This window comes from Ranitomeya imitator, chromosome 6, assembly GCF_032444005.1.
Source record: "Ranitomeya imitator isolate aRanImi1 chromosome 6, aRanImi1.pri, whole genome shotgun sequence".
Classification (NCBI taxonomy): domain Eukaryota; kingdom Metazoa; phylum Chordata; class Amphibia; order Anura; family Dendrobatidae; genus Ranitomeya; species Ranitomeya imitator.
Window position 1 is genome coordinate 491788398 of NC_091287.1, and position 25947 is coordinate 491814344.

General features: G+C 41.5%; 1 protein-coding gene across 1 annotated transcript in view; it reads right to left on the bottom strand.

Moving 5' to 3' along the window:
- RGS22 (regulator of G protein signaling 22) overlaps window positions 1–25947 on the bottom strand; it is a 189938-nt gene that overhangs the window by 44823 nt on the left and 119168 nt on the right. Inside the window, exons 14-17 of the mRNA XM_069731649.1 lie at window positions 22893–22994; window positions 11057–11251; window positions 9581–9673; window positions 2971–3137 (exon numbers count right to left, since the gene is read on the bottom strand). Coding sequence (XP_069587750.1) covers window positions 2971–3137; window positions 9581–9673; window positions 11057–11251; window positions 22893–22994 — 557 coding nt within the window. The remainder of the gene's footprint in view (window positions 1–2970; window positions 3138–9580; window positions 9674–11056; window positions 11252–22892; window positions 22995–25947) is intronic.

Genomic DNA, 25947 nt, shown 5'->3' on the forward strand with positions numbered 1-25947 from the left:
TTGGAAACCGCTTACATCTACATTTTTTTTGGTTTACAGGAATGAAGATAAATTTCCTAATAAGGCAATTTTTCAAAGTTTCATAACTTTCCATGCTGGACAACATTACACAACAAAGTTCTTTTTAACTTATCCCCAACAGAAACTTCATTACTCGAAAAGTTGAAATCCCGGATCACTGCCATTGGCAGAATGTGTCTTAATCCTGCTATAATTATGAGATGTCTCACATGGCTGTGACTGCAGTAGATTGTGCTTTGGTGTCAGATACATCAGTAAGACAGTTTGTCCCATTACTCCATGAGAAATGTTACATAGTAGCACCAAAGTGTGGAAAATGCAGATCAGATATCTTCCGCCAAAGAAAGCAATCCAACAGTGTAGCCGTTTCCATCCCTCTCCTATGTCAGCTGCGCAGGGTTGATGTAGCACATGGCTGCCAATTAATATCCTGGCACTGATTCTATTACGTGGCGGTGTCTGCTGGGGGCAGATGTTTTTATTCTGTATGACAGAGATAAAATGGGTATTGGGGAATTAGCGGCTCGCTATTAATTCTTATTGAGCAATGTAATGGTAACCGAGTCTACTATGTATCAGCAATTCTAATTTACTGGGCACTTCACTATGACAAGCTTCATGTTGTAACACACATAAAAAATGTAAGAATGATTTATGGGTCTCGGTAAACTGGCAAAACTGCAAAGAAAATAAACGTCCAAAAGAAATACATTCTTACATTGGAATAATGTCCATTGCTGGTCTCTTGTGAAGGTAGAAAATAAGGTCAAAAATATGTAAGTACATAATAATGTAGCATAGACAGGAGTACTGCATCATGAACTGCAGGTACATATACAGTGGGGCAAAAAAGTATTTAGTCAGTCAGCAATAGTGCAAGTTCCACCACTTAAAAAGATGAGAGGCGTCTGTAATTTACATCATAGGTAGACCTCAACTATGGGAGACAAACTGAGAAAAAAAAATCCAGAAAATCACATTGTCTGTTTTTTTATCATTTTTTTTGCATATTATGGTGGAAAATAAGTATTTGGTCAGAAACAAACAATCAAGATTTCTGGCTCTCACAGACCTGTAACTTCTTCTTTAAGAGTCTCCTCTTTCCTCCACTCATTACCTGTAGTAATGGCACCTGCTTAAACTTGGTATCAGTATAAAAAGACACCTGTGCACACCCTCAAACAGTCTGACTCCAAACTCCACTATGGTGAAGACCAAAGAGCTGTCAAAGGACACCAGAAACAAAATTGTAGCCCTGCACCAGGCTGGGAAGACTGAATCTGCAATAGCCAACCAGCTTGGAGTGAAGAAATCGACAGTGGGAGCAATAGTTAGAAAATGGAAGACATACAAGACCACTGATAATCTCCCTCGATCTGGAGCTCCACGCAAAATCCCACCCCGTGGGGTCAGAATGATCACAAGAACGGTGAGCAAAAATCCCAGAACCACACGGGGGGACCTAGTGAATGAACTGCAGAGAGCTGGGGCCAATGTAACAAGGCCTACCATAAGTAACACACTACGCCACCATGGACTCAGATCCTGCAGTGCCAGACGTGTCCCACTGCTTAAGCCAGTACATGTCCGGGCCCGTCTGAAGTTTGCTAGAGAGCATTTGGATGATCCAGAGGAGTTTTGGGAGAATGTCCTATGGTCTGATGAAACCAAACTGGAACTGTTTGGTAGAAACACAACTTGTCGTGTTTGGAGGAAAAAGAATACTGAGTTGCATCCATCAAACACCATACCTACTGTAAAGCATGGTGGTGGAAACATCATGCTTTGGGGCTGTTTCTCTGCAAAGGGGCCAGGACGACTGATCCGGGTACATGAAAGAATGAATGGGGCCATGTATCGTGAGATTTTGAGTGCAAACCTCCTTCCATCAGCAAGGGCATTGAAGATGAAACGTGGCTGGGTCTTTCAACATGACAATGATCCAAAGCACACCGCCAGGGCAACGAAGGAGAGGCTTCGTAAGAAGCATTTCAAGGTCCTGGAGTGGCCTAGCCAGTCTCCAGATCTCAACCCTATAGAAAACCTTTGGAGGGAGTTGAAAGTCCGTGTTGCCAAGCGAAAAGCCAAAAACATCACTGCTCTAGAGGAGATCTGCATGGAGGAATGGGCCAACATACCAACAACAGTGTGTGGCAACCTTGTGAAGACTTACAGAATACGTTTGACCTCTGTCATTGCCAACAAAGGATATATTACAAAGTATTGAGATGAAATTTTGTTTCTGACCAAATACTTATTTTCCACCATAATATGCAAATAAAATGTTAAAAAAACAGACAATGTGATTTTCTGGATTTTTTTTTCTCAGTTTGTCTCCCATAATTGAGGTCTACCTATGATGTAAATTACAGACGCCTCTCATCTTTTTAAGTGGTGGAACTTGCACTATTGCTGACTGACTAAATACTTTTTTGCCCCACTGTATAGGTAGTGTGGTATATTTGAGATATCTATATGGGGCAGAAAGGGTTATTCCCATCTTAGATGGGTACATTTGAAAAGTTCTTGTAAAAATGAGCAACTTTGCAATGTATTTTTATTAAAATTTGCCACTGGTTTCAAGATACCACTGCTTCAGTATTTTAGGGTTTGCTGCTCGTTGTCCAGGGAATAGGATAAACGAAGCCCACAGCAGAGGCGTGGGCACACTGACTCATTACTCAACCACGTAGGGCAAGCATGGGATAAATTAATAATGGTAGAAGAAGAGCTCTGTTGGGCCCAAAGTTTAAAGGGTTTGGTAAAAGGGGAGCTGTTGACAATAGAGCAGGCCTATATATTATCTGAGAGGTGGTGGGGACCATCAATCAGCATGAGGCACCAATGAGCGATTAGTCCATTCCATTTTCAACTTGCTTAACTATTCACAGTAATTTTAACTAGGGCCGCCAAAACTTTCACATGCCACTGTAAATTATAATATTTTACCTTGCAAAATGCTCATCCAGAAAGGAGAGGAAGTGCTGTAGCTCCATCCTGTTCCGGAGTAATGTGTCCATGTTGTAATTTCTGAATTCTTCAGGTACCAGCTCCCAGAGATTGGGCTCTTTAGGAACATCAGGAGGTGGAACTAAAGTAGACTTGTGGACTTGATTCTGCAAAAATGAACTTAATTTCATACCACTTCAGAAATAAAATATTAAACATTTTACCAAAATCTACATGTACAATAACAAATTGTATTGTGGTACCATGTTAGCCAGAAAAATCGATGTGAATACTTTTCTGCCCAATGATGACAGAAGTATTCTAGGAGTGATACCTTTATTGGCTAACCAGAAAATAATATGTTTGCAAGCTTTCAGAGCACAGTGGCTCCTTCTTCAGGCATTTGTAATCTTGCCTGAAGAAGGAGTCACTGTGCTCTGAAAGCTTGCAAACATATTATTTTCTGGTTAGCCAATAAAGGTATCACTCCTAGAATACTTCTGTCATCATTGGGCAGAAAAGTATTCATACCAAAATCTACAGAATTAATTTTATTAACGTTGTCAAGAATGTATACATATATAAAAGAATGGGGTTTTCTGACTGGATGTTAATAAAGTGAACTGGATAAAAAGTGGATTCCTGCTCTAGAGGACTGACACATCCACTGCCACAGGAAACAATGTATGAGAGGATCTTTATCTGGATTTTTTTTTATTAAAGAAGCACTGCTCCCATCAGAATGTTGTATCCTCTTAATATATTGCAATCATCATATTATATAGCACTGTGTACTTACAATTGCTCATTTTGCCTTTCTACCATTTAATTCTTCTGTTGTACATGAAGTCTATGACATCACTTGATTAAACACTGACTAGTTGAATCCTTCTAAGCTCTATGAAGAAACAGGAGGTCAGTTTTCCCTGTATGAGTCATGAGTCAGACGCCAGCTACCCTGCGACAGCAGTCTGGGAAGGGTTCTGTAAAGCCCGCATCCTTATTGAGAGTGGATGAAGAATATCCGGGCCCTTAAGACCTCCCTAGCAGTGGTGGTTTGCGCTTAGCGCCTCTACGATGGCGCATTTGCTGATCAAGTCGCAACTCAGTAGATGAATTCCTGCGTATAACAGGGTCAGACCGCCATATAAAAACAGAGCAGAGCAGTGCATTCCCCACTTTTTCCTTTGACTGTGGGTCTGTGTGACAAATCACTGGTGTGCACAGGCTGTTCATTGAGCACATGGACAGCACTGACTGAAATACACCTGAACTCGGCCCTAAGGTAATGGAGAGATTGTAAACTTGGAAAAACAGACACCACAGTCAAATGTCTTGGGGAGCCCATTTTGATTTTTAAGACTAACACAAATTTTGGTTTTCACAAAGTTTCCTGCTTTAGCTTTTATAGTGGCGATTTGCATTAACTCTACATTGTTATCAAGAGTGATCAGATGAATTGCAAGAAAATTGCAGTCAATCCGTGCCATGAAAATTAACTTAATCACAAAAAGCGCATTTCGCCTACTTTTCAGCCCTGCCACAAAAACACTTGCTTACATCATTTCAGCGACCTTCCCTTTAGCTCAGGAGAAAGCTTTAGTAGGATACAGATCTGAAATCACTGTCATGCTGGTTGCATTAAAAGGGTGTTGGGGCTTAAAACCATTGTCATCTTCTGTTAACCATGGTTAACCGCCAATGAAACATGTGCAGTAATCGTTGCTTTGTATCACTGATGATTGTAAGATTGCCCTCTAAATCAACCATTTATAGGATCATCTGGAACTTTAAGGAGATATAGTGGGTATGGAAAGTATTCAGACTCCTTTACATTTTTCACTCTTTGTTTCATTGCAGCCATGTGGTAAATTCAAAAAAGTTTACTTTGTTCTCATTGATGTACACTCTGCACCCCATTTGACTGAAAAAAAAAACAGAAATGTAAAAATTTTTGCCAGTGTATTAAAAAAGAAAAACCTGAATGACCAAATGACCCGAAACACACAGCCACGGCAAATAAGGAGGTGGCTCTGGAAGAAGCATTTCAAGGTCCTGGAGTGGCCCAGCCAGTCTCCAGACCTGAACCCAGTAGAAAATCTATGGAGGGAGCTGAAACTCAAAGTTGCCCAGCGACAGCGCTGAAACCTAAAAGATCTTGAGAAAATCTGTATGGAGGAGTGGGCCAAAATCCCTGCTGCAGTGCGTGCAAACTTGGTCAAAATCTACAAGATACGTCTGAGCTCTGTAACTGCACACAGAGGTTTCTGTACCAAGTATTAAGTTCTCTTTTTCTGTTGTGTAAAATACTTATTTCATGCACTAAAATGCAAGTTAATTATGTAAAAATCATACAATGTAATTTTCTGGATTTTTTTTAAGATTCTGTCTCTCACAGTTGAAGTGTACCTACGATATAAATTACAGACCTCTCCATTCTTTGTAGGTGGGAAAACTTGCAAAATTGGCAGCGTATCAAATACTTATTTTCCCTACTGTATCTAAACATCGTCCAAGAGCAACGTCTCACAATGCTCCAGGAGCCACTTGGTGTTGACCAATGCTTTCTCCAGCATGGTGGAGACCATGTCACAAGGCAAAAGTATTAACCAAGTGGCAAAACTTAGAAATTTTGGGTCCATGGCCCACTCCCCCCCCCCCCCCCTAGAGTTGTTAATCCCATAGAGAACATGTGTTCAATTCTCAAAAGGCAGGGGGAACAAAAACACAGAAAATGTTATAAACCCCAAGCAGTGATCAGGCAAGATTGGGTTGTCATCAGACAGGAATTGGCTCAGAAGCAGGGAGAAAGGCCGAAGTCTTGAAAAACAAGGGTCAACACTGTAAATATTGAGTCTTTGAATAAACTTGATGTATTTCTCAATACAAGTTGAAAAACTTTTGAAATGCTGATCAGTAACTATAGAAATAGATGAGTAATAGATCTGAAAACACCAAAGCAGCGAACGGTGAAAAACTAAATTTGTGACAGCCTCAAAACTTTTGCCCACGACTGTAGAATTAGCAAACATGATAGACTGCGTTTACATAAGACTTTGTGCACATTCTGCCACCGGTGGACATCTGTTCAGTAATAGTTGATTATGTATAGCACAACTATATCAGGCCGCACAATCCATCACTGTGATTTATATTATACGTGTTGTATTCATAGGGAGGTCTTGGCAGTCAGCGCTACAGACAACAAGATACAGTTACAGATTATATTCCGGGTTTCTGACATTTTTAATGCCCGTGTGGGTGTTTCATGGGATTTCGAGCACTGTTTTTACTAAATGTATTTAAAACTGACTCTGTCATTAAAATAAGATGATAAATGAGGTTGTTAGTTTCTGCCGATTAATCTCTACAAGTATGAAATCTGATTGTATAAGAAAGGATTATACGGTTTGGACGTTGCGGTGCAGTCGCTGTTGTGATTTTCGGTATATTATGTTTGTCATTCACGCCTGACATCTGCTCCAAAGAATCTGGGAGATTAATTTAATGATGTTTCTTGGATTCTTTGCAACGTCAATTGCATCAAAGTGTAAAATGATGTTTGTTTCTTAACATATTTACTCAGGTGATTTAAAAAAAACAAACTGGACTGCAAAAGAACACGTTGTGTAGCAGTCTGACCTCTGACGTAAGAGGCTTTACACGTTCAGTTTTCCATCTGATATTCTACTACCGATAAAACAATACTTACAAAAAGAAAAAAAAATACATGAAAATGTTTCTTTGGAATCAAAACCATTCAGCGTCCTCAACAGAAAATGGTTCAGAGGTGTCTTAGGCTAAGTTCACACTTGCGTTGTGCGGTGCAGCATCGGCGACGCAACGCACAACGCAAATGTAAACGCATGCACAACGCAGCGATTTGTGACGCATGCGTTCACTTTTGCATGTTTTTTGGCGCAGAAAAAACTGCCTTATGCAGCGTCCTCTGCGCCCTGACGCATGCTCCACAGTGATGCATACGTCACAAAACGCAAGAGCAACGCATGTCCATGCACCCCCCATGTTAAATATAGGGGCGCATGACGCATGCGTCACCGCGGCTGCGCCCGATGCAACGCTAATGTGAATGTAGCCTAAGGCATAGGATGCTACAGCGGTATACTCCCAGAGTACCTATACAGAGGTATGCTCCCAAAGAAGTAATGCTTGTAGGGAAGAATATGAAGAATATTACTGTAACACGGGATCTGATGGGCTTTTCATTGTTTATGGATCTGTGGAAAAACACCGAATGCTTCAGTATAAACGTTTACTTATGTATATATACCGTAATATTTACATCAATATTCAATAGTAAAGCCAGCCCCCTTCTATATCATAGCCCATGCAGAGCCTGAGGAAGAGGCTGGCTTAGGCTGGTTTCACACTTGCGGATGGAGGTGTTGCGGAGGGCTGTGTACGTCCTCCATGAAGCACCAAATTGCAACTCGTTGCGTTCGGCACAGGTCGCCGCACCGTCAAAACGACGCATGCGGAGGCATCCACATACATCGGCATGGCCTGTGTACCTAATGGTGAAGATAGGGTACGCACACCGTATGCCGATGTAGGCAGAGCTGAGCGGAGGAGGTGCGGCAGTGGGCAGAGCTTCACGGAGGACGTACGCAGCCCTCTGCAGCATCTCCATCCACAAATGTGAGACCAGCCTTAGCTGTTAAGATGAGAAGTCTCCTTCACATAATGCTCTGGCCACACGCCGACGAGGGCCAGAAGCAGAGCGTCTGGAAAATGGCAGAGGACCAGGGCATCTTTCCAAACAGACATACATAGAGAAACTATATGATATATCAATATATAATAATAGATTATAAAATGATAATATCGTATAGTTACAAAGGATTTAAGATATATTATTACTCCCTGGAAAGCCTCTTAGAGGTACAACACTTCTGAGGAACCATGTATACTGCTATGCACCCAGCACAATGGTGATGGGGACGTGCAGCCTTCGTGAATTCTGGGCATACTGACATTCTCTATACCTACTCTTTACATACAGGATATGATGGGAAAAAAAACAACAACTATTTTTTATTCATTTTTTTACAGAGCCAAACTTGTGCTTTTTTTCCAATCCAGTTTCTATAGGTCACCCCTAATATAAGATCACACAACTGCAGAATCTTTGGGCCAATTACGACTGCAGATTGTGGACGTGATATGTGCAGCTCGGTGTGCTCATCCGCATAGAGGATGGGTGCAGGCGCTGCGTGCTATTTACATGGCGCTAGTCTGGTGCCACTACCCGTCATTCACCACCAACTGCTCTACTAACACATAAGTTAACATTGATCCGAGCACTGCCAGTGTGAGATTTTTTTTTCGTTTGTAAAAAATTGTAATGTTTTATTAAAAAATTTAAATAAACAGAAATAAAACCTGTGCAAAAAAAATAAAGAAATCTTACATACAACTCTAGATTATATTAAGTACAATATATTATTCTAAAACAGTCAGAATCCAGGTATAACAGCGGACACATGGAGCCCTTTCATTATCCCACTGAGCCAATTTAATTAATAATTAGCTGTCCGCCTTTGATATAAAGTACCAAATCTGTTTTTCTGTTTTTAATAGTATTGTAAAAAAAAATTGCATCTGCTTTTTTTCGTCACGAAAACCACCGTCACATTTCAGAAGCATTTTTTATGAAAACTGCTGCCTTATATATTTGTATATTGAGGTTCTTGGCATGTAATCTGAGAGCAGCATAATGCAGAGGCAGAGACTCTGATTCCAGCGACATATCACTCACCGGGCTGCCTGCTGCAGTTTCTACAATCAGCAGGAGATTATCACTAAAAGACTAGTAGACCTGCTGCCATGTAGTCCTCCATAATCATGAGCAATGTATAACCCCGCCCCACCACTGACTGGCAGCTTTCTGCCTATGCACAGTGTATGCAGAAAGCTACCAATCAGTGGTGTGTGGGTGGGATTATACAGAGCTCAGCATTTAGAGAACTGCTTGATCTGCAGCAGATAAAACAGAAATGTTATCAAAACTATAGTAAGCAGACTGGCAAGTGACACATCACTGGAACAAGTGAGATTGATTTTATTTTCACACAGCCAGCACTCAAAAATGTGTTGGTGTTAATATATTCTTAGGTTTCGTTAAAAAATGCAAAGTATAGCATGTGCCAGCCTGGTCCGATTTAAGGATCAGACAAGTGCATATAAGTAGAGGGCAGATCCTGCACCCGTCGCCTATGGAGGCGAGCACAAGGAGCCAATCACATACTCAGTTTGCCCTTATACATTGATAGAGATATTCACATGTTAGTACTTGTTTAAAATAAAAGGCGTCATGCTCCTTTTTTTACATTTATATTACTGCTTTCTCTAAGAATTTGGGCAATTCCAAAGAAAAGAAAAAAGAACTTAATAGATTTTTGCTCAAAGTACAAAACATAGTTGTACAGAGGTCATATTTTGCGACCAAATTTCCCAACACGGATTTTACTCTTTTTTTTTATTTTTAAACATTTGGTAAATATTCAATCCTAAATGTTATATTTTGCCTTTTACATGAAAAACTTGGAGAACGTTTCTAAAAACTAATGCGGTAAAGCTATTATCTTACCTCATCTTTCTGGGACGCCTTCTCCTGTTGCAGAGCTTGCAGCTTTCGATAGTTCGCTGACTCCAGCTGTCGTGATTCTTCAACCAGCTCTACCTAATAAAAGGAATAAAACAAAGCCATGAAGAAATGCTGCCGACTTCTCTGCCAGTGCAGGGGATACATTGACAAGCGAATGTGAAGACCATCTGTCCATTGTTGTGACACAGAAATCCTGATGTGTTTATAATGATAAATCTGTCATCGCTCTGCTAACAGCAGTTATTTTACTCGGACTATTGTGGGATGTGATGTGGAGCAGCTGACTGTACCAAGTAGTAATTCTCACTATAAAACAAGCGAAAAACTCTTTACACTGTTAAATGGCCAACTAGAAGAGTCGGTGGGAATCGATTTGCGAGTCCATTTCCATCCACCACGGCAGCGGACTGTGGCAGCTGCACATGAGAGGCAGTACCACCTCTTACCCCCTGGCATCTGCGGCTCTTCTTTAGATTAGCCAGTCATCAGCAATCTGTAGATGCCGGCAGGTAAGAGAAGCTTCTCCTTCTCCAGTCCAGTGACCACAGACGTGCCGTAGCCGATGGAATGGGATATGAGCATCAATTCGCACCAACTACTCATAGCATTGATGCCCACCACTCCATTTGCTGTTGTCACCCTTCCGCTCCAGCAGAGTAGCGTTACAAGGTCAGCTCTGGCTTTGCTGGATATATTGATAACAAGAATGTAAAATTAAGTTCTGTCAAACGCTGAACCTATGGACCAATCACAATCCACAAATTACAGACACGACTGTCTCCGTGTACTAGTCCGAATGGCAGACAGCTGCAGGAACTGAGGGCGATTTACATACAATATACAATAGTCTGGTCTGTAAACTAGGCCAGACTAGCACAAGGTGCAATTTTTTTTCACGAAGACCAGATGTCCATGTGGACCAGCGCATAGGCTACCACTGGTCTGTATACTGCTGCAGTGCATGTCTATGAAGAACATGTGAATGTACCCACAATAAGGACTCATTCACACGTCTACTTTTCATGTACGAGTTCTATCCATCGTTTTCACACATAGTTTATGCCATCCAAGTGCTGTCCACTTTTCACAAGCTGATCGATAGAAGGTGGAGATATTTTTTTTCTTGTCAGAGTAAAACTGATGAAACGTGGACCAAACGCTGATTAAAATTTGCTTAAAATCTGATGAAATTTGGATCAAAAACATTGATTAATCTTTTTTCTAGGACGTGAAAAGCAGAGACGTCTGAATAAGGCCTAAAGCAAAAGTAGAAGACATCTGTAAGTTTGTTTCTATAGGACAATAGGAGGTTCAGATGTTTAGGCCATTAATAGAATTCATTCATATAATAATAAATAATAATAACAATATTACTGTATAAAAGAAGTCATAGTAGTTGGTTACTGTACGGAGACCCTATATGTTGATATTTAGCCCCATACATGGTAAAACACATACTTTCCCAAAGCTTTGTCTGTCTAACTCAGTCATCTGTGTCCAGGCGGTGAGTAGAATCGTGAGGACGTATTCCTCAGCTAAGTCGAATAAATCCTCAAAAGGTGGATCAGATTTCTGGTAAATCTCTTTCCTTATGTTCCGCTCAACACCGATGTCCATGGAAGCCGAAGGAGCAAGGTAAGTGCCAAAAATGAGCTGGAGGAGAAAACCAAATTCAGGTCAATAAATCATTCTGTGACTTCAATGTGGGATTTTAATTTTGCTGAAAGAAAGAACTTGACAACAGTTAGACGCTAAGCTGTACCTATCGTGAATGCCTAGAGGGGTGAAGAAAGCCCAAGTTTTAGAACGGATGTGTGTAACCTGGGCTTCTACAAGGACTTGAGGTGCTTGATGAGACTTGTAGCTTCACAGCAGGCTGAACGACAGGTTGTCTATGTCCGTTGTTTAAATTGGCCAGATATGACATTAGACAGCTATGACTGAAAGGGAAAACTTTGGCTCCGGTTCATCAAAGTGTTTTCACCAGAAATCTGGTATAAAACACTTTAATAAGTTGCAAAATGTGAAATGCAACTTAAGGTTGCGCAAAAAATATTGCAACTTTTGGCGTTTTCATGCGAGTTTTGCCTAGCTACGCCAAAGTACGTAGAGTAGGGGCTGGAACATGGGTGTTATGCTCCAGATCTTCTAATTCATGAAGAGCTCTGGCAATCCTTACACCAGAAATCTTATTCCAGTCCCTGACTAGAGTGAGATTTGTGGTGAGGTGCACACCACTCGTCAGGCGCTCCTGATTCATTAAGAGGCATGCAATTCTAATGTGTCAGGAGTGTCTGACTCCAACTCATCACTAAAAATCACTAAGTATATAAGAGCAAATGTTTAACGGCCTTTCCAGTAGTACCTGTCTTTTTAGCCAAGAAAGAAGGTCAAACGGAGTCTAAAGTTGCATATTTTGGACTGTATGCCCAATTAATGTCCATTGATAGGTTGGTGGAACTACTGATCACCATTTTTTGGGTTATTCAAAATGAAGCATCCAAGAGAGTGCTGAATGGGGACCAGGTCATGGTTTGAACCCAGTCTAAGGGTACATGCATAAGCCAAGTTTTTCAAGCAAATTCTGCCGGAAAAAGCAGAACAAAGGTGTCTTATTAAATGAACATAGTGACCAGCACTAAGTTCCATCTATTTTTTTTAGACTGCAGTGGTACGGGCTCTTTTATGACATCCCGTCAGGGTTGTAACGATCGCTGCTGCAGAAGGTGCTACAGGGTCCATGCGAGAGACATCCGTTATTTTCTCTTATGTAAAAAAAAGTTCAGATTTTCATTAGTATGCTGGGTCAGATTTACGTCAGTGTTTGCTCAATGTGTCAGCTGTACCATCAGTGATTTTCTCATATACAGGGAAAAAAAATACTGCAATGTTTCTCTGACGCATTACAAAATTAAAAATGGACGACTCACATACAGTATCCTTGTGTTTTGCGTGACTTTCCTGGACCCATAGACTTGTATGGATCCTCTAGCCTTGGGTCTGGATGGTCACACGGATCCAGGACATTGATGCAAAAATCAGGAAGGCACATGTGCAGCGAGGACTTGGCACACACAGGAATCTCAAGAACAACAAAACGGATGAAGTGGAACCCAGCAGAGATGAATGCAAATACAAACACAAAAAGCCCAGATAGTGGAGCCACCAAACATAGGGCTAGATTCTCAAGCCCAACACACAGGTGTGTTTCTAAATGGACCTTAAATAGGTTTAGGGAGATGATGTTATAGATTCTCTCTGGGCAAGTTGTGCGGCACCCCAGGGTCCTGGTCATCGCAGTGGTATTGCTTTCCTCTCGGGGAGAGTGATGCTACGTTTGGAGGCAAAAAAAGATAACTGCATCCAGGTACCACAAACATGCAACACACATTCACACTCCAGGCCACCAGGGGGAGCTTCTGCTCCTATTTATTAGGTCACTCCCCACATATATATAACTGGTAGTCTGTAGGGACAGTTAGTTGGTTGCTGGCTGAGCTCAGCTCAATTAGTTCCAGACCGGAGTCTGAGGAGGACAGAGGGTCAACGGAGCTGTGCATGCCCTCAGAGCTGCAGCTCCCAGAAAGCGACATTGAAAGGTAGAATTGTGTTGCAGCGAGCGTGAAGGAAGTCGAAGCAAAGGAGAGGATACCAGAAGGGGACCAGCCCCACTCAGGCTGCCTCCTTCTGAGGCACAGAATCCCGGTAGCCAGAACACCGAGGGAGTAAGGACCTCTACGCCTTATTTCAGAGACCGGCAGGACAGCTAATTGCAGGTTACCTGTCCGCACCTACACCTAGGAGGCACGGTAACACCTACAGAGCCGGGTTATCTAAGAGACCCTATAAACAGGCTCAAGTCACCAGTCATATGGGTTTTGTCCTATATTATATGGGGGACAGAGAGAACTGTTATGATCAGGTGGCCTTGGAGCAGCATGAAAACTTTCTCTGGAGTAGGTGGTAACTATACGGACCGCAAACCCTGATCTTAACACCGCAACTAGAAGTAGCCGTGGGGTGTGACTAACAAAACCTAGACACCTCGACACAGCCGGAGAACTAAATACCCCTAAAGATGGAAATAGGAAAACTATCTTGCCTCAGAGTAGACCCCCAAAGGATAGGCAGCCCCCCACAAATAATGACTGTGAGTTGGAGAGGAAAAGACACACGCAGGCAGAAAACAGGCTTAGCAAAGGAGGCCACTTCTAGCTAAATAGAAAAGGACAGGACAGGATACTAAGCGGTCAGCATAAAAATACTACAAAAATATCCACAGCAGAAAATACGAAACTCCACCACCTAACTAAAGATGTGGAGAGTATAACTGCAACTCCAGAGAATCCAACCAGACTGAGAAAAACAACAGACACAGTCTAAGCTGGAGCAAATAGAAACAAAAGATCAGCACTGAAAATAAGCACACAGCAAGTGTGCTTCAGAAAAAGAAACAGACACTTATCTTTGCTGAACTGGCAGCTAAGCAGGTGAGGCCAGGCAGAGATCCAATACTTCCAAAGAAACATTGACAACTGGCAAGGGCTAATGAATCCTGCACACTTAAATATCCCAGTCAGAACAGCAATTAGCAGATACACCTGGCCAGGACTGTGACTCAGAGACAACTGCATTCCCACCTACCACCACTGGAGGGAACCCAAGAGCAGAATTTACAACAGAGAACGAAACACATCTGTGAGACCCTTATGTGAAGCCATAGGCAGTAAGGGACTACACCACCGTAGCGCAAGGGATGGCTACTGATTTCCACTTGGACAAGGGAACTCCAGACTTGCCTCCAAACCGGCCGGACTCTGTCTGCCCTGTAATCTGGTGCCCTGGACTGTGGATGCTGAAGTCTTCAGTAAATGTAAAGAGACTGCAACCTTGTGTCCTCGTTCTTCTCCGCGCCTCTCACCATACCACCGTCTACAAACTGGGACACCCTGGGGACATACTTCACCTGTGGGAAGGTATACCAACTAGCTGCCATAACATCACCCCCAGCGGACCCCTTAAAGCAGCGTCGGTCACCCTGACCGAATACCACAGGTGGCGTCATGAACATAAACTCTATCCCTTTAAAGACCTTTCCCTTTTACACAACGTCCCAGGGCCACGGACCAGGTCAGCCACCGTGACATCCCCCTGTGAACTGCAGGACCTGGTACCGAGTACCCAACGGCCCTTTGGGGGCGATCCACTTGCAAAACCCAACGTGGAGCACAGCAGAGGGCAGCGGATTGAGGGGAAGGAACGGAGCTCAGTACAGGTGTATAACATTTTGATCTCTGCGTGATTATTTTTTGTGGATGTACAGTCCGCAAAAAAAATACGGACGTGTGAACAGCCCGATAGTCTATTATGGCTATGTGTTCTCTCTATGAAAAACACAGAACATGTACGTGAAAAATAGTCATCTGAATTAGGCCTAAAGCACAAGTTTGGCCCCTACGTAATGAATAGAGTCAGTGGAGCCAGGTAATCTATTGAGATGAAATAATGGTGCTGTCCACATATAGTAAACATGGTTTTCTTTTTTCAGTCAATTGTAGGTGAACTTCAGACCCCGTTTTCTCATGGAACCCATTTTGCATCCCAGCAACAGGTGTTCCACTGTGTTTTCATGACGTGGGGATGTTATCGTAACTTAATCTTTAGCTACTGGTAATATTCCAAAAAAGTGACGTACTCTTTGCATACAACGATGGCAAAAGACACCAGAAATGTGTCAAAAGTCAGAAAATAAGTGAAACTGAACCATATCCAGAGGCCAAAGAATATCTCTATAGACTTGTGTTCTGAGCTTGGAACGAAGGCTGGTAACGTGCCTATGATATCTAAAGCCATTGTAATTATTTTTCTCACAGTCATGACTCCGTGTTATGCCAGAGGCGCACAGATATTGTGAACGCTTAGCTTGCAGACGCTTTTAGTGAGGAATCAGATTAAAGCTCACATATGTTCCAATGAAAACAAATCCTGTATGTGCAAAGGGCTTAAAAAGCTATCGAGAGAACAAAAGTCAGTATCCTGGCCAAGCGGCTGATCTGTCTGTGAACATTCTCGTATGTGAGCGATGCCATGAGGTCTGTTTAGGATTCCTGGATTTATTTTAGGGGTCACATGTATAATGATGTCCACTGGCTTATTACTGTGTAATATAGAGATCTGCTGTCACCCAGAGGCCGGAGAGAGGAATCAGCTGTATGATTCATGTTGTTTCTTTGAATTGTGTTCTTACTTTTTATCTTGTTTTTATACAGCCATTATTATTTTTCTGCGCATTATGTTTTTTTAAGTGTAATTCCAGTTTTACAAAACTTTTGACATATCATGGTGATAAGTTAAAAGTTTTGATCGGTGATGTCCGTATGCTGAGACCTTCATTAATTGCTAAAACGCAGGAGCACTCAACCCGGGTCAAGACAATCTCATTCAGACATCCGTTTTTCACATCCATGTTCAATACATTTTTTTCTACAGCATACGTACACTTTATAGCTTACGGGGTTGTTCACACATCCATGTTTATTTTGCGGACTGTGTGGCCCAAAATAATTAAAAAAAAAGATGTCCATTTCAGATCTTAGTCAAGGATCAAACTTGCCCATTCAAGTTCGTGTAGAACTCGGAGAGCATACTAATGGCATCCTAGTGCTATTTTTTTTTTTTTTTTCATATTGTTTGCTATGAGAAGCTTCAGAAATCTCGATCAGCTTTTTGACGCATGAAAGAAAAAATGATGACCCAGTAATGGAAAAAAAGTGTCACTGATGAAAATATGATCCAGCACAATGATCGAAATTAGCGCATATGAAAAAAGCCAATGACATCTGAGTGATGCCCAATAGTGATGAGCGAACATGCTCTGATAAGGTGTTATCGAGAATGCTCATGTGTTAACCGAGTGACTTCGGCGTGCTCGAAAAACATGTTCGAGTCCCCGTGGCTGCATGTCTCGTGGCTGTTCGACAGCCACAACACATGCTGGGATTGCCTGTTTGTTAGGCAATCCCTACATGTCTCGCGGCTGTTAGGCAATCCCTACATGTCTCGCGGCTGTTAGGCAATCCCTGCATGTGATGTGGTTGTCGAACAGCCATGAGATGTGCAGGTGCGGGGACTCAAACATATTTTTTAAGCACGCCGAAGTCAGTTAGCACCCGAGCACGTTCGCTCATCACTACTGCCCAATAGTACCATAATCAGGGGTGTAACTACAACAGGTGCAGGGGTTGCAATCGCACCCGTGCCCTGGAGCCTAGGGGGCCCTAAAAGTCCCTTTGGCCTATAGAAAAAGACTATTGCTATTAAAGATTTAAAATATTTTGGGGCCCCGTTGGAGCTTTCGCATCGGGGCCCATGAGTTTCAAGTTATGCCACTGACCATAATGTACCAATAGTGGCACCCTGAATGCTTTCTGTCTAATAATCACTTATCCTTCACATAAAAGAATATTAACCTAGGCCCCAATTCAGCAAGACTGAAGTTTTAAATGCCGGTCTTGACAAACTGATCTGAAGTAAGATTCACATTCAAATTTATAAAGAGACGCGAGCCCGCGCCAGAAAAGTCCTCCAGGTAGGGGCAACATTTTTGTCATAATTTACACTATCTTTGTGTGTAAAGGAGAGAATGGCTAATGAAATCAATTATTAAGCTAGTAATATATGTGGTGTGGCAAGATGGCGTCTACATCCTGGAACTACGCCCTGGAATTCTTGGAATATGAGGTGGATACACTGAAGATGATATATGGAATAGACCTAGCAGGGACCTATCTCAGACTGATACAATCATTGCTGAGAAACTATAAAACGCCCTCTTCCTGCCTGCTACATGATCTTTTGTTTTGTACTAATAAAGTCAGTTCCGTGCCAGCTTTTGCCGATAGAGGAGCACACATCTGACTTTGCGTCCGATGTCTTTCTTCTATGCATGCATTTGGCTCATATTTACTAGGTCAGAGGCAGGCAATCGCTAAGATCTCACCTTAACAGATCACCCCGACATGTGGGGTAGATTACGCTGAAATTGTCGGACGTGCTTGGTCACAAATCAGTCCAAACTCCGCTCCCCATATACAGTAGTACCTGCACTAGCGACTACGTGATTGAGGAAGACATGGTGCATATATAATAACACTAGCCATAATGCACATAAAGTCTTACAGGGGATGTGGAACGTTACCAGACTTGTTATAGGAATATCAGTGTAGTATAATAGTGCCTCACAGTCCCATCCACGGCTTCCCGTTAAACTTGTTAAACTTTGCTTTGCTCTATGAGAACTTTATTCCAGGATATATTTTAATTAGCGCCATAAAAATCCAATAAAAACAACCCACTTTTTATGTCATGTTTTTCAATGATGTAATAAAGAAAGTGTCAAGGTTCACTAACTTTCATGACCTGTTTAAGAAACAAATGATGCCAAAGTATGCAAGGTTCGCTATAAGTGAAAGGCCGAGATTTAAAGATATATAATATTTTTTGGCTAGCTGTAAAGAAGTTCAGTCTGAACCCATAAATATTTGCTTTTCAATTATAACATTTACCGTATATCTTTTGCTGCTGAGCATGAAAATACACCTACTCCAAAATTGCAGATAAAATCCGCAGAGGAAATTGACTTTTGCTACAGATTTATTTTACATCCAAAGCATTGCATAAACTTAGCGTCATGCCGGCTGAGTACAAATACCGCATATTGATAAGTCAGATTGGTTCTCACTTGGTCATACACCTGGATCGGAGCGGCGTGGCAAGAGCATGATCTACACTACAGCTACACTTAACACCTGGTCTTTCAGCTTTCAGTCAGGGGAGAATGGGGGCACAAATCCTCCGTTCTTGTGATAGGTGCCAATGGCTAGATTTGCAAATTGCTTCTTAATAGAACCCAATGGAAGCAGAAATCCTAAAAGTCAATACTGACCCTTTAACGAGCCTTGGCACATGACTTAGGATAAAAGCTAAGCCAGAATCTATATTTGCAGACACGTGTTTCAGGGTGTTGCCCTTCCTTGGTGCAAAGCAAGATATCTGATTCGGCGGCATGAGAGTCCTCTGACTAACACAGGTCTGCAAATAGAAATTCTAGTTTGGTTTTCATCCTAAGTCATGTGGCAAGGCTCATTAAAGGGTCGATATTGACTTTTAGGGTTGCTATTTCCAGTAGGTGGCACTAGAGTTCAAGTCCTCTTCCTTTATGAAGAGGCAATTTGCATGTTAAATTTGCAAGGGGAGCATTGCATGGCCTATAAATCTCCTTAAACCGGCATGTCAGAAATGTCATTTTCCATAAGGAGAGATGTTAGTCCCTAGACCGCAGTGGCTAGATGAACATTTATATAGAATACCTCTTTAATGATCTTGCTACTTAGTCTTCATAAGGGTATATACAACTGTCATGTGCTAAATACACCAGATGAGATTACACTAAATTACTGTGAACTCATTTGTGACAGTTTGCAATTCTTTTAGTTTATTCTAATGAAATGTCATAAATGATTTTCATTTTATTAGGAAATGATCCAGAAAATGTGAAACTTGAAGTGGTGGGCGGTCAACAAAATGAGTACAGATCAGTTCTTGCTTCTTATTCCATTATTTCAATTGACATTGGACTTTGACACAAATGAGTGTTCGGAAACGTAAAATGCCAATTTGGAAAGGGGCACAATATATACCGTAGTTGTTTTTTTAATCTATTTTTTGTTACTCACCTGTCCTAGCTCCATCACCGAATGCTGTACCCTATTCTCATCTTGGCCACAGCAGCCTAATGCACTCCAATGAAGACATCTCATTGGGTAATTTAAGAAGGTTGAAACAGCAGGACGTCATCTGTGTATTCAGGTAGTTAAATTAATATACCTGCTGTTATACTGTACCACCACTACATCCTCAGCTCTGCTACATCAGTTCCACTCTGTTGTTATAACTCTGCTATTCCAGCCACCGCTGCTGTAACCATGCTATTTTGATCATCATTGCTCCAACATTGCTACATCAGCCATTACTGCAACAACCCTGCTATTCCGGTCACTATTGTTTCATCTCTGCTACATCAGTCAGTGCTGTTCCAGCTTTGCTTCAGTACTCAATATTGTTCCATTCATTAGTCTTTGCTTTTCCAGCTCTGCTTCATCAGTCACTGCTGCTTCAGCTTTCCATCACCAAACAAAGCTGTTTCAGCTCTGCTGCATCAGCCATCACTGTTCCAGGTCTGGTGCATTACTTATTTCTGTTAAATCTCTTCAGCATCAGTCATCGCTGATCCAGCTCTGTTGTTCCCTCTGCTGGCATTGTGTTTTGGTGATGGTTGCCTCACTGCGTTACATTCAACAGGTGAGCAACCCACTAAGAGGTTCGCTGTGACGTGGCAGTGGACTTCATACAGTCTGATTAAAATTTGCTTAGCTGCAGTAGATCAATGCATAATATTTGGCTGTGCGGTCAACGTCATTTTTCTACATTTATTGTATAAAATCAATTGATAAGTAGTTTCAGGTATGAGGAGCTTTTTCCTTTACATGTAATAAAATGAATGACCCTTCATTAGAAGAAGAATGAGGAGAATTCTGAAACTCCTGCTTTTGACACCAAAATATCTAGTCCCACTCCTGACCAGAAACAAAGGCCCCAATTCATCAAGGAGTTTGTGACAGCATTTTGGAATGTTGCATAATTTGAAGCTCTGGCCAGCTTTGAAAACTTTTAGAAAAGTTGGTGGTGACGGTGTAAAACCACCAAATAAATGTATCATCATTTATGAAACGAACGTAGTGTAAGTTCTGCACCAAATGTATACCCACCTCTGGCTGGAGTAACATACAGTGGGGCAAAAAAGTATTTAGTCAGTCAGCAATAGTGCAAGTTCCACCACTTAAAAAGATGAGAGGCGTCTGTAATTTACATCATAGGTAGACCTCAACTATGGGAGACAAACTGAGAAAAAAAAATCCAGAAAATCACATTGTCTGTTTTTTTAACAATTTATTTGCATATTATGGTGGAAAATAAGTATTTGGTCAGAAACAAACAATCAAGATTTCTGGCTCTCACAGACCTGTAACTTCTTCTTTAAGAGTCTCCTCTTTCCTCCACTCATTACCTGTAGTAATGGCACCTGTTTAAACTTGTTATCAGTATAAAAAGACACCTGTGCACACCCTCAAACAGTCTGACTCCAAACTCCACTATGGTGAAGACCAAAGAGCTGTCAAAGGACACCAGAAACAAAATTGTAGCCCTGCACCAGGCTGGGAAGACTGAATCTGCATTAGCCAACCAGCTTGGAGTGAAGAAATCAACAGTGGGAGCAATAATTAGAAAATGGAAGACATACAAGACCACTGATAATCTCCCTCGATCTGGGGCTCCACGCAAAATCCCACCCCGTGGGGTCAGAATGATCACAAGAATGGTGAGCAAAAATCCCAGAACCACGCGGGGGGACCTAGTGAATGAACTGCAGAGAGCTGGGACCAATGTAACAAGGCCTACCATAAGTAACACACTACGCCACCATGGACTCAGATCCTGCAGTGCCAGACGTGTCCCACTGCTTAAGCCAGTACATGTCCGGGCCCGTCTGAAGTTTGCTAGAGAGCATTTGGATGATCCAGAGGAGTTTTGGGAGAATGTCCTATGGTCTGATGAAACCAAACTGGACCTGTTTGGTAGAAACACAACTTGTCGTGTTTGGAGGAAAAAGAATACTGAGTTGCATCCATCAAACACCATACCTACTGTAAAGCATGGTGGTGGAAACATCATGCTTTGGGGCTGTTTCTCTGCAAAGGGGCCAGGACGACTGATCCGGGTACATGAAAGAATGAATGGGGCCATGTATCGTGAGATTTTGAGTGCAAACCTCCTTCCATCAGCAAGGGCATTGAAGATGAAACGTGGCTGGGTCTTTCAACATGACAATGATCCAAAGCACACCGCCAGGGCAACGAAGGAGTGGCTTCGTAAGAAGCATTTCAAGGTCCTGGAGTGGCCTAGCCAGTCTCCAGATCTCAACCCTATAGAAAACCTTTGGAGGGAGTTGAAAGTCCGTGCTGCCAAGCGAAAAGCCAAAAACATCACTGCTCTAGAGGAGATCTGCATGGAGGAATGGGCCAACATACCAACAACAGTGTGTGGCAACCTTGTGAAGACTTACAGAAAACGTTTGACCTCTGTCATTGCCAACAAAAAATATATTACAAAGTATTGAGATGAAATTTTGTTTCTGACCAAATACTTATTTTCCACCATAATATGCAAATAAATTGTTAAAAAAAAACAGACAATGTGATTTTCTGGATTTTTTTTTCTCAGTTTGTCTCCCATAGTTGAGGTCTACCTATGATGTAAATTACAGACGCCTCTCATCTTTTTAAGTGGTGGAACTTGCACTATTGCTGACTGACTAAATACTTTTTTGCCCCACTGTACGTGGCAGAGGCGCAAGGGAGTTCTAAGATGAGCTAAATTCATTTAGAGGCATGTCTCTTGAATTTGGAGCATCTTAGTCCAGCACTTCCTTCATTAAGACTAGCAAACAAAACACCAGTTTTAAAGAGGTTGCCAAGGCTGCGGACAAAGGACTGCAGCCGCTCTATGTGACTGACGAATTCCCCGGTATTCCCGGTGGTATGAGCAGGCAGTTACATGATTGCGTGTATGCAAACAGCACACTTGTGGTCACATACCGACTAGATGTGTCCAGGCCCTCTCAATTCACTTTCATTGAGAAAAGCCGGACACGTCTAGTCGGCATGTGACTGCAACTGTACGAATCGCAAACATGTACTGATTTGACCATTGGCTCGAACTGGCAATACCAGGACAGTGTGCAGTCACAAAGTAATTGCAGATTTTTGGCCCAGGCCCAGACAACCCCATTAATAAATTAGGGCCATAATGTTTTTCTAACAATCTTGTGTGACTGATCCCTCTATCACAATAATAATCTTTACTCAGTAATTTATTGCTCAGAGCTGGCAAATTTGCTTAATAAAAATGAGTGTCTTTTTCCTTTATGTCTTTGGATGCTGATATATTTGATGATTTGTGATAAACGCACAAGCACAATATCTAATAATCTTGTAGTGACATCTGATAGCGCTATACATCATATGTTTTGGGTTCATTTAAGGGTCCATCTCACTAATAATGAAAATATGAAAATATTCCCTAAGTGGAATTCAAAAGAATCATAAAATCTAAAGAGCATTATGCAATCTGTTCATGCTCGGCACACAACATCCCGTTCCTTAGATTTACCACTTACTTGGGAATGTCTCCGTAGTTTAAAAGGTTGTAGAGTCTCTTGGTAGAACATGTGATGATAGGACTGTAGATCAAACCAGAAGTGGACACCATTCTCCCACAGCTGAAACACAAGATCGATCGCATTGTTAGCTATGAAGACATCATTAATTTTATAACTGCGAGAAACGCCCATCTGTAGACAGCTGGTTCAGCGTACTAGCCGCTCATCAAAAAGAGCAGGCGTATTGGTAGGCTGGGTGAGAGGCTGTTGATGCAAATCTTAGACGATACTGGTTTGGTTCTTCTTCCAGAAATCATTTATAGGTGTCAGGTATTGCAGCTCATTTTCCTTATTTCAATTAGATTGATCTGCGACACCATACACAGTCTATGTTAAAGAGTGGTACTGTTTCTGTTTTGTTCTAATCAAGGACTACAAGAAGATCTATACCAAAAACCCTTTAGAAGGTTAAAATATCAAATTTTTTTAACAAAATAATGAGTAATTGTCTTGGGCTCTATTCCCGTGACACAGCCAGGGATACTGGAGAGAAGGCAGAATTGATTTATTACAGCTTCTGTCTCTTTTTGTGCTGTCTAGAGATCACAACGAGCGCTAGTGTTGTGACTTCTGTCACTAAATGGAGCTGTTTTCCCTCTGTAACTCTGTATATGGATGCCCCAGTTACAGTGGACAAAAAGGAAAAAATTAACTATAAACGGAAAATGTTCCCCAGAGTTTTTGATATATATACTATGTGCACATATACATAGAAAATTAAGGGGAAAAAAAATCTTTAATACTATAACTAACAACCTACACATGTTAGTTATACACACGAATGTAATAACCAACATAATTAATTCATCAAGTTATTTGGTGTGAAATATGAACACTAAAAAATATAAAGAAAAAAACTAAGGCAAAAATTGCTTTTTTTTCTAACTTCGCATTGCAAAAAGAAAGGGTGCGCCAAAACAGCACTAAAAAATAATACAATTTGTCTGATATAAAACAGAGCCCCGTATAGTTACATCAGAGAAAAAAGGTAAAAAAGTTATGGCTGCAGAAAAGTGGAGAGGCAAAAATGAAAACAAAAATGTGAGCAGTCAAAAGGGTTTATATCCCTTGCCTGTAATGAGTTAGCACTGTCGTGTTGTTATGGGGGCAGTGGGATTAATGTTAACAAATCTGATCTTCATTAAAAGTTCTCATCAATGTGATGGTCTGTGAAAATGTTATTGACCCTATTTTCTTGATGATCTGGCTTATTCCTTCAATCAAAGTATGGTTAGGCTAAGGCACAGTTCTTTTCCTAAAAAGATGTAAGGGGTCAAGTGGTAGGGAACCACTGGAGAGGTATAGTTATGATGTGGGTTGAAGGCATGTTCAACAAATTCTCCCAACATATGCATGCCTAGTTTGGCCGAGTTAGCTAAGGGATCGGGTTTTGAAATTCAAAATTCCCAATCCTTCTTTTCCCAACATAATCTGTTATGGGAAGCCCTATATAAAAAATGTGGCTGGCCAAATCAAAATTGGGGGCCTTGGCCAACTTACTTTATCTTTTTAAACATGAAGATAATGGGACCATGGTGAATTGGATGGTGAACCCTCTTTTCTTAAAAATAACATTTAGAATCTGGTCAGTAGGGACAATTTTTATAGCCTGCCCAAATTTGTTAATACTTCATGATATATAGCCTTAAAGGGGTTATCTGAAACACAAATTTGTTTTCATTATAAATCCCTATCTATTTAATAGCATAATCTAATCTATTTTCTAATAAACTTTTAATAAAAAAGACCCTATCTTTCCTCACTACACTAACTGATTTTTTTTACTACTTCTTTTTTCTTGATACTTTGTTTGAGAATCCAGTGCATGCTAAGTAGGAGGCAGAGGTTGTGGTCATTGCTGCAGCCTGTTCCCCTTCCCTGAAATGTAGTGTGATCAGTGACCTTCATTTCAGGGGCTGGGCTAGTCTCTGTCTACTGAGCATGCATCAGTTGTCAATCCTGAAGGATGCTCAGTAAAATCTTGTCACTGTGCGATGTGCACAATGACAGCGTGCTCCCTCGTCGACTCTGATTAAAAGTAACGAGACGGCAACAGAGCGCAATGTCAGTGCATGTTGTAAGAGGATTACCTGGCATGCTGGAAAAGCCAAGATCAAGGCTGCCCTGGCAACTTCTATCACTTTCAGGGGCGGTGCTGGTCTCTACATGCCGGGTAATCCTCTTACAATTCACACTAACAGTGCGCTCTGCTGCCGCCTCTTTTATTTTGATTAGAGCTGGCGATGGAGTGCACTACCATTGTGCACATCACACAGTGTCAACAATTTACTGAGTAGGTGTTGGAATTGACAATCGACACATGACCATTAGAGCAGGGACTAGCCCAGCCCCTGAAATGAAGGTCTCTGATTAAGATACATTTCAAGGAAGGGGCGTAGACAGCAGCAGTGACTTCAGTCTCTGTTCCCTGAGGACTTTGATTGAGTACCCCAGCATGCACTGGAATTCTCAAACAAAGTGTCATTAATCAGGAAGTAGTAAAAACAAAAATAAAGCAGTTAAATAGAGTAAAGGGAGAACAATAGGGACTTCTTAATTAAAAAGTAGATTATAAAATAGATTAGATTATGGCATTAAATAGACAGGCAGTTAGTATGAAAATTAATTTGTGTTTCGGACCACACCTTTAACCTGTAGTACCTATTGTGAGATGTATGAGAACATTGTTACAAGTCATTGCTTTACTGGCCACCACAGCCAGAACAGTAATTGCCCCTTTAGATATGCCAACAGCGACCATTAAACAACCAAAGATCGGCTCCATGCAGGCCGATAAGAGGATAAGAGATCATTTGATGGCCTGTTTAGGCAGGTTGACCAGAATCGCATGGTATGATTGTTAATATGATTGTTCTGTGCATATAGCACATTATGTTATCAGCAGGAAATATCCGGTTTATACTGGATGATATGGTGAAAAAACCCATGTATGTATTGGCTGAACTAAAAGGGCTATAAGACTATGGATAAAGGAGGATAGTACAGATAAAGA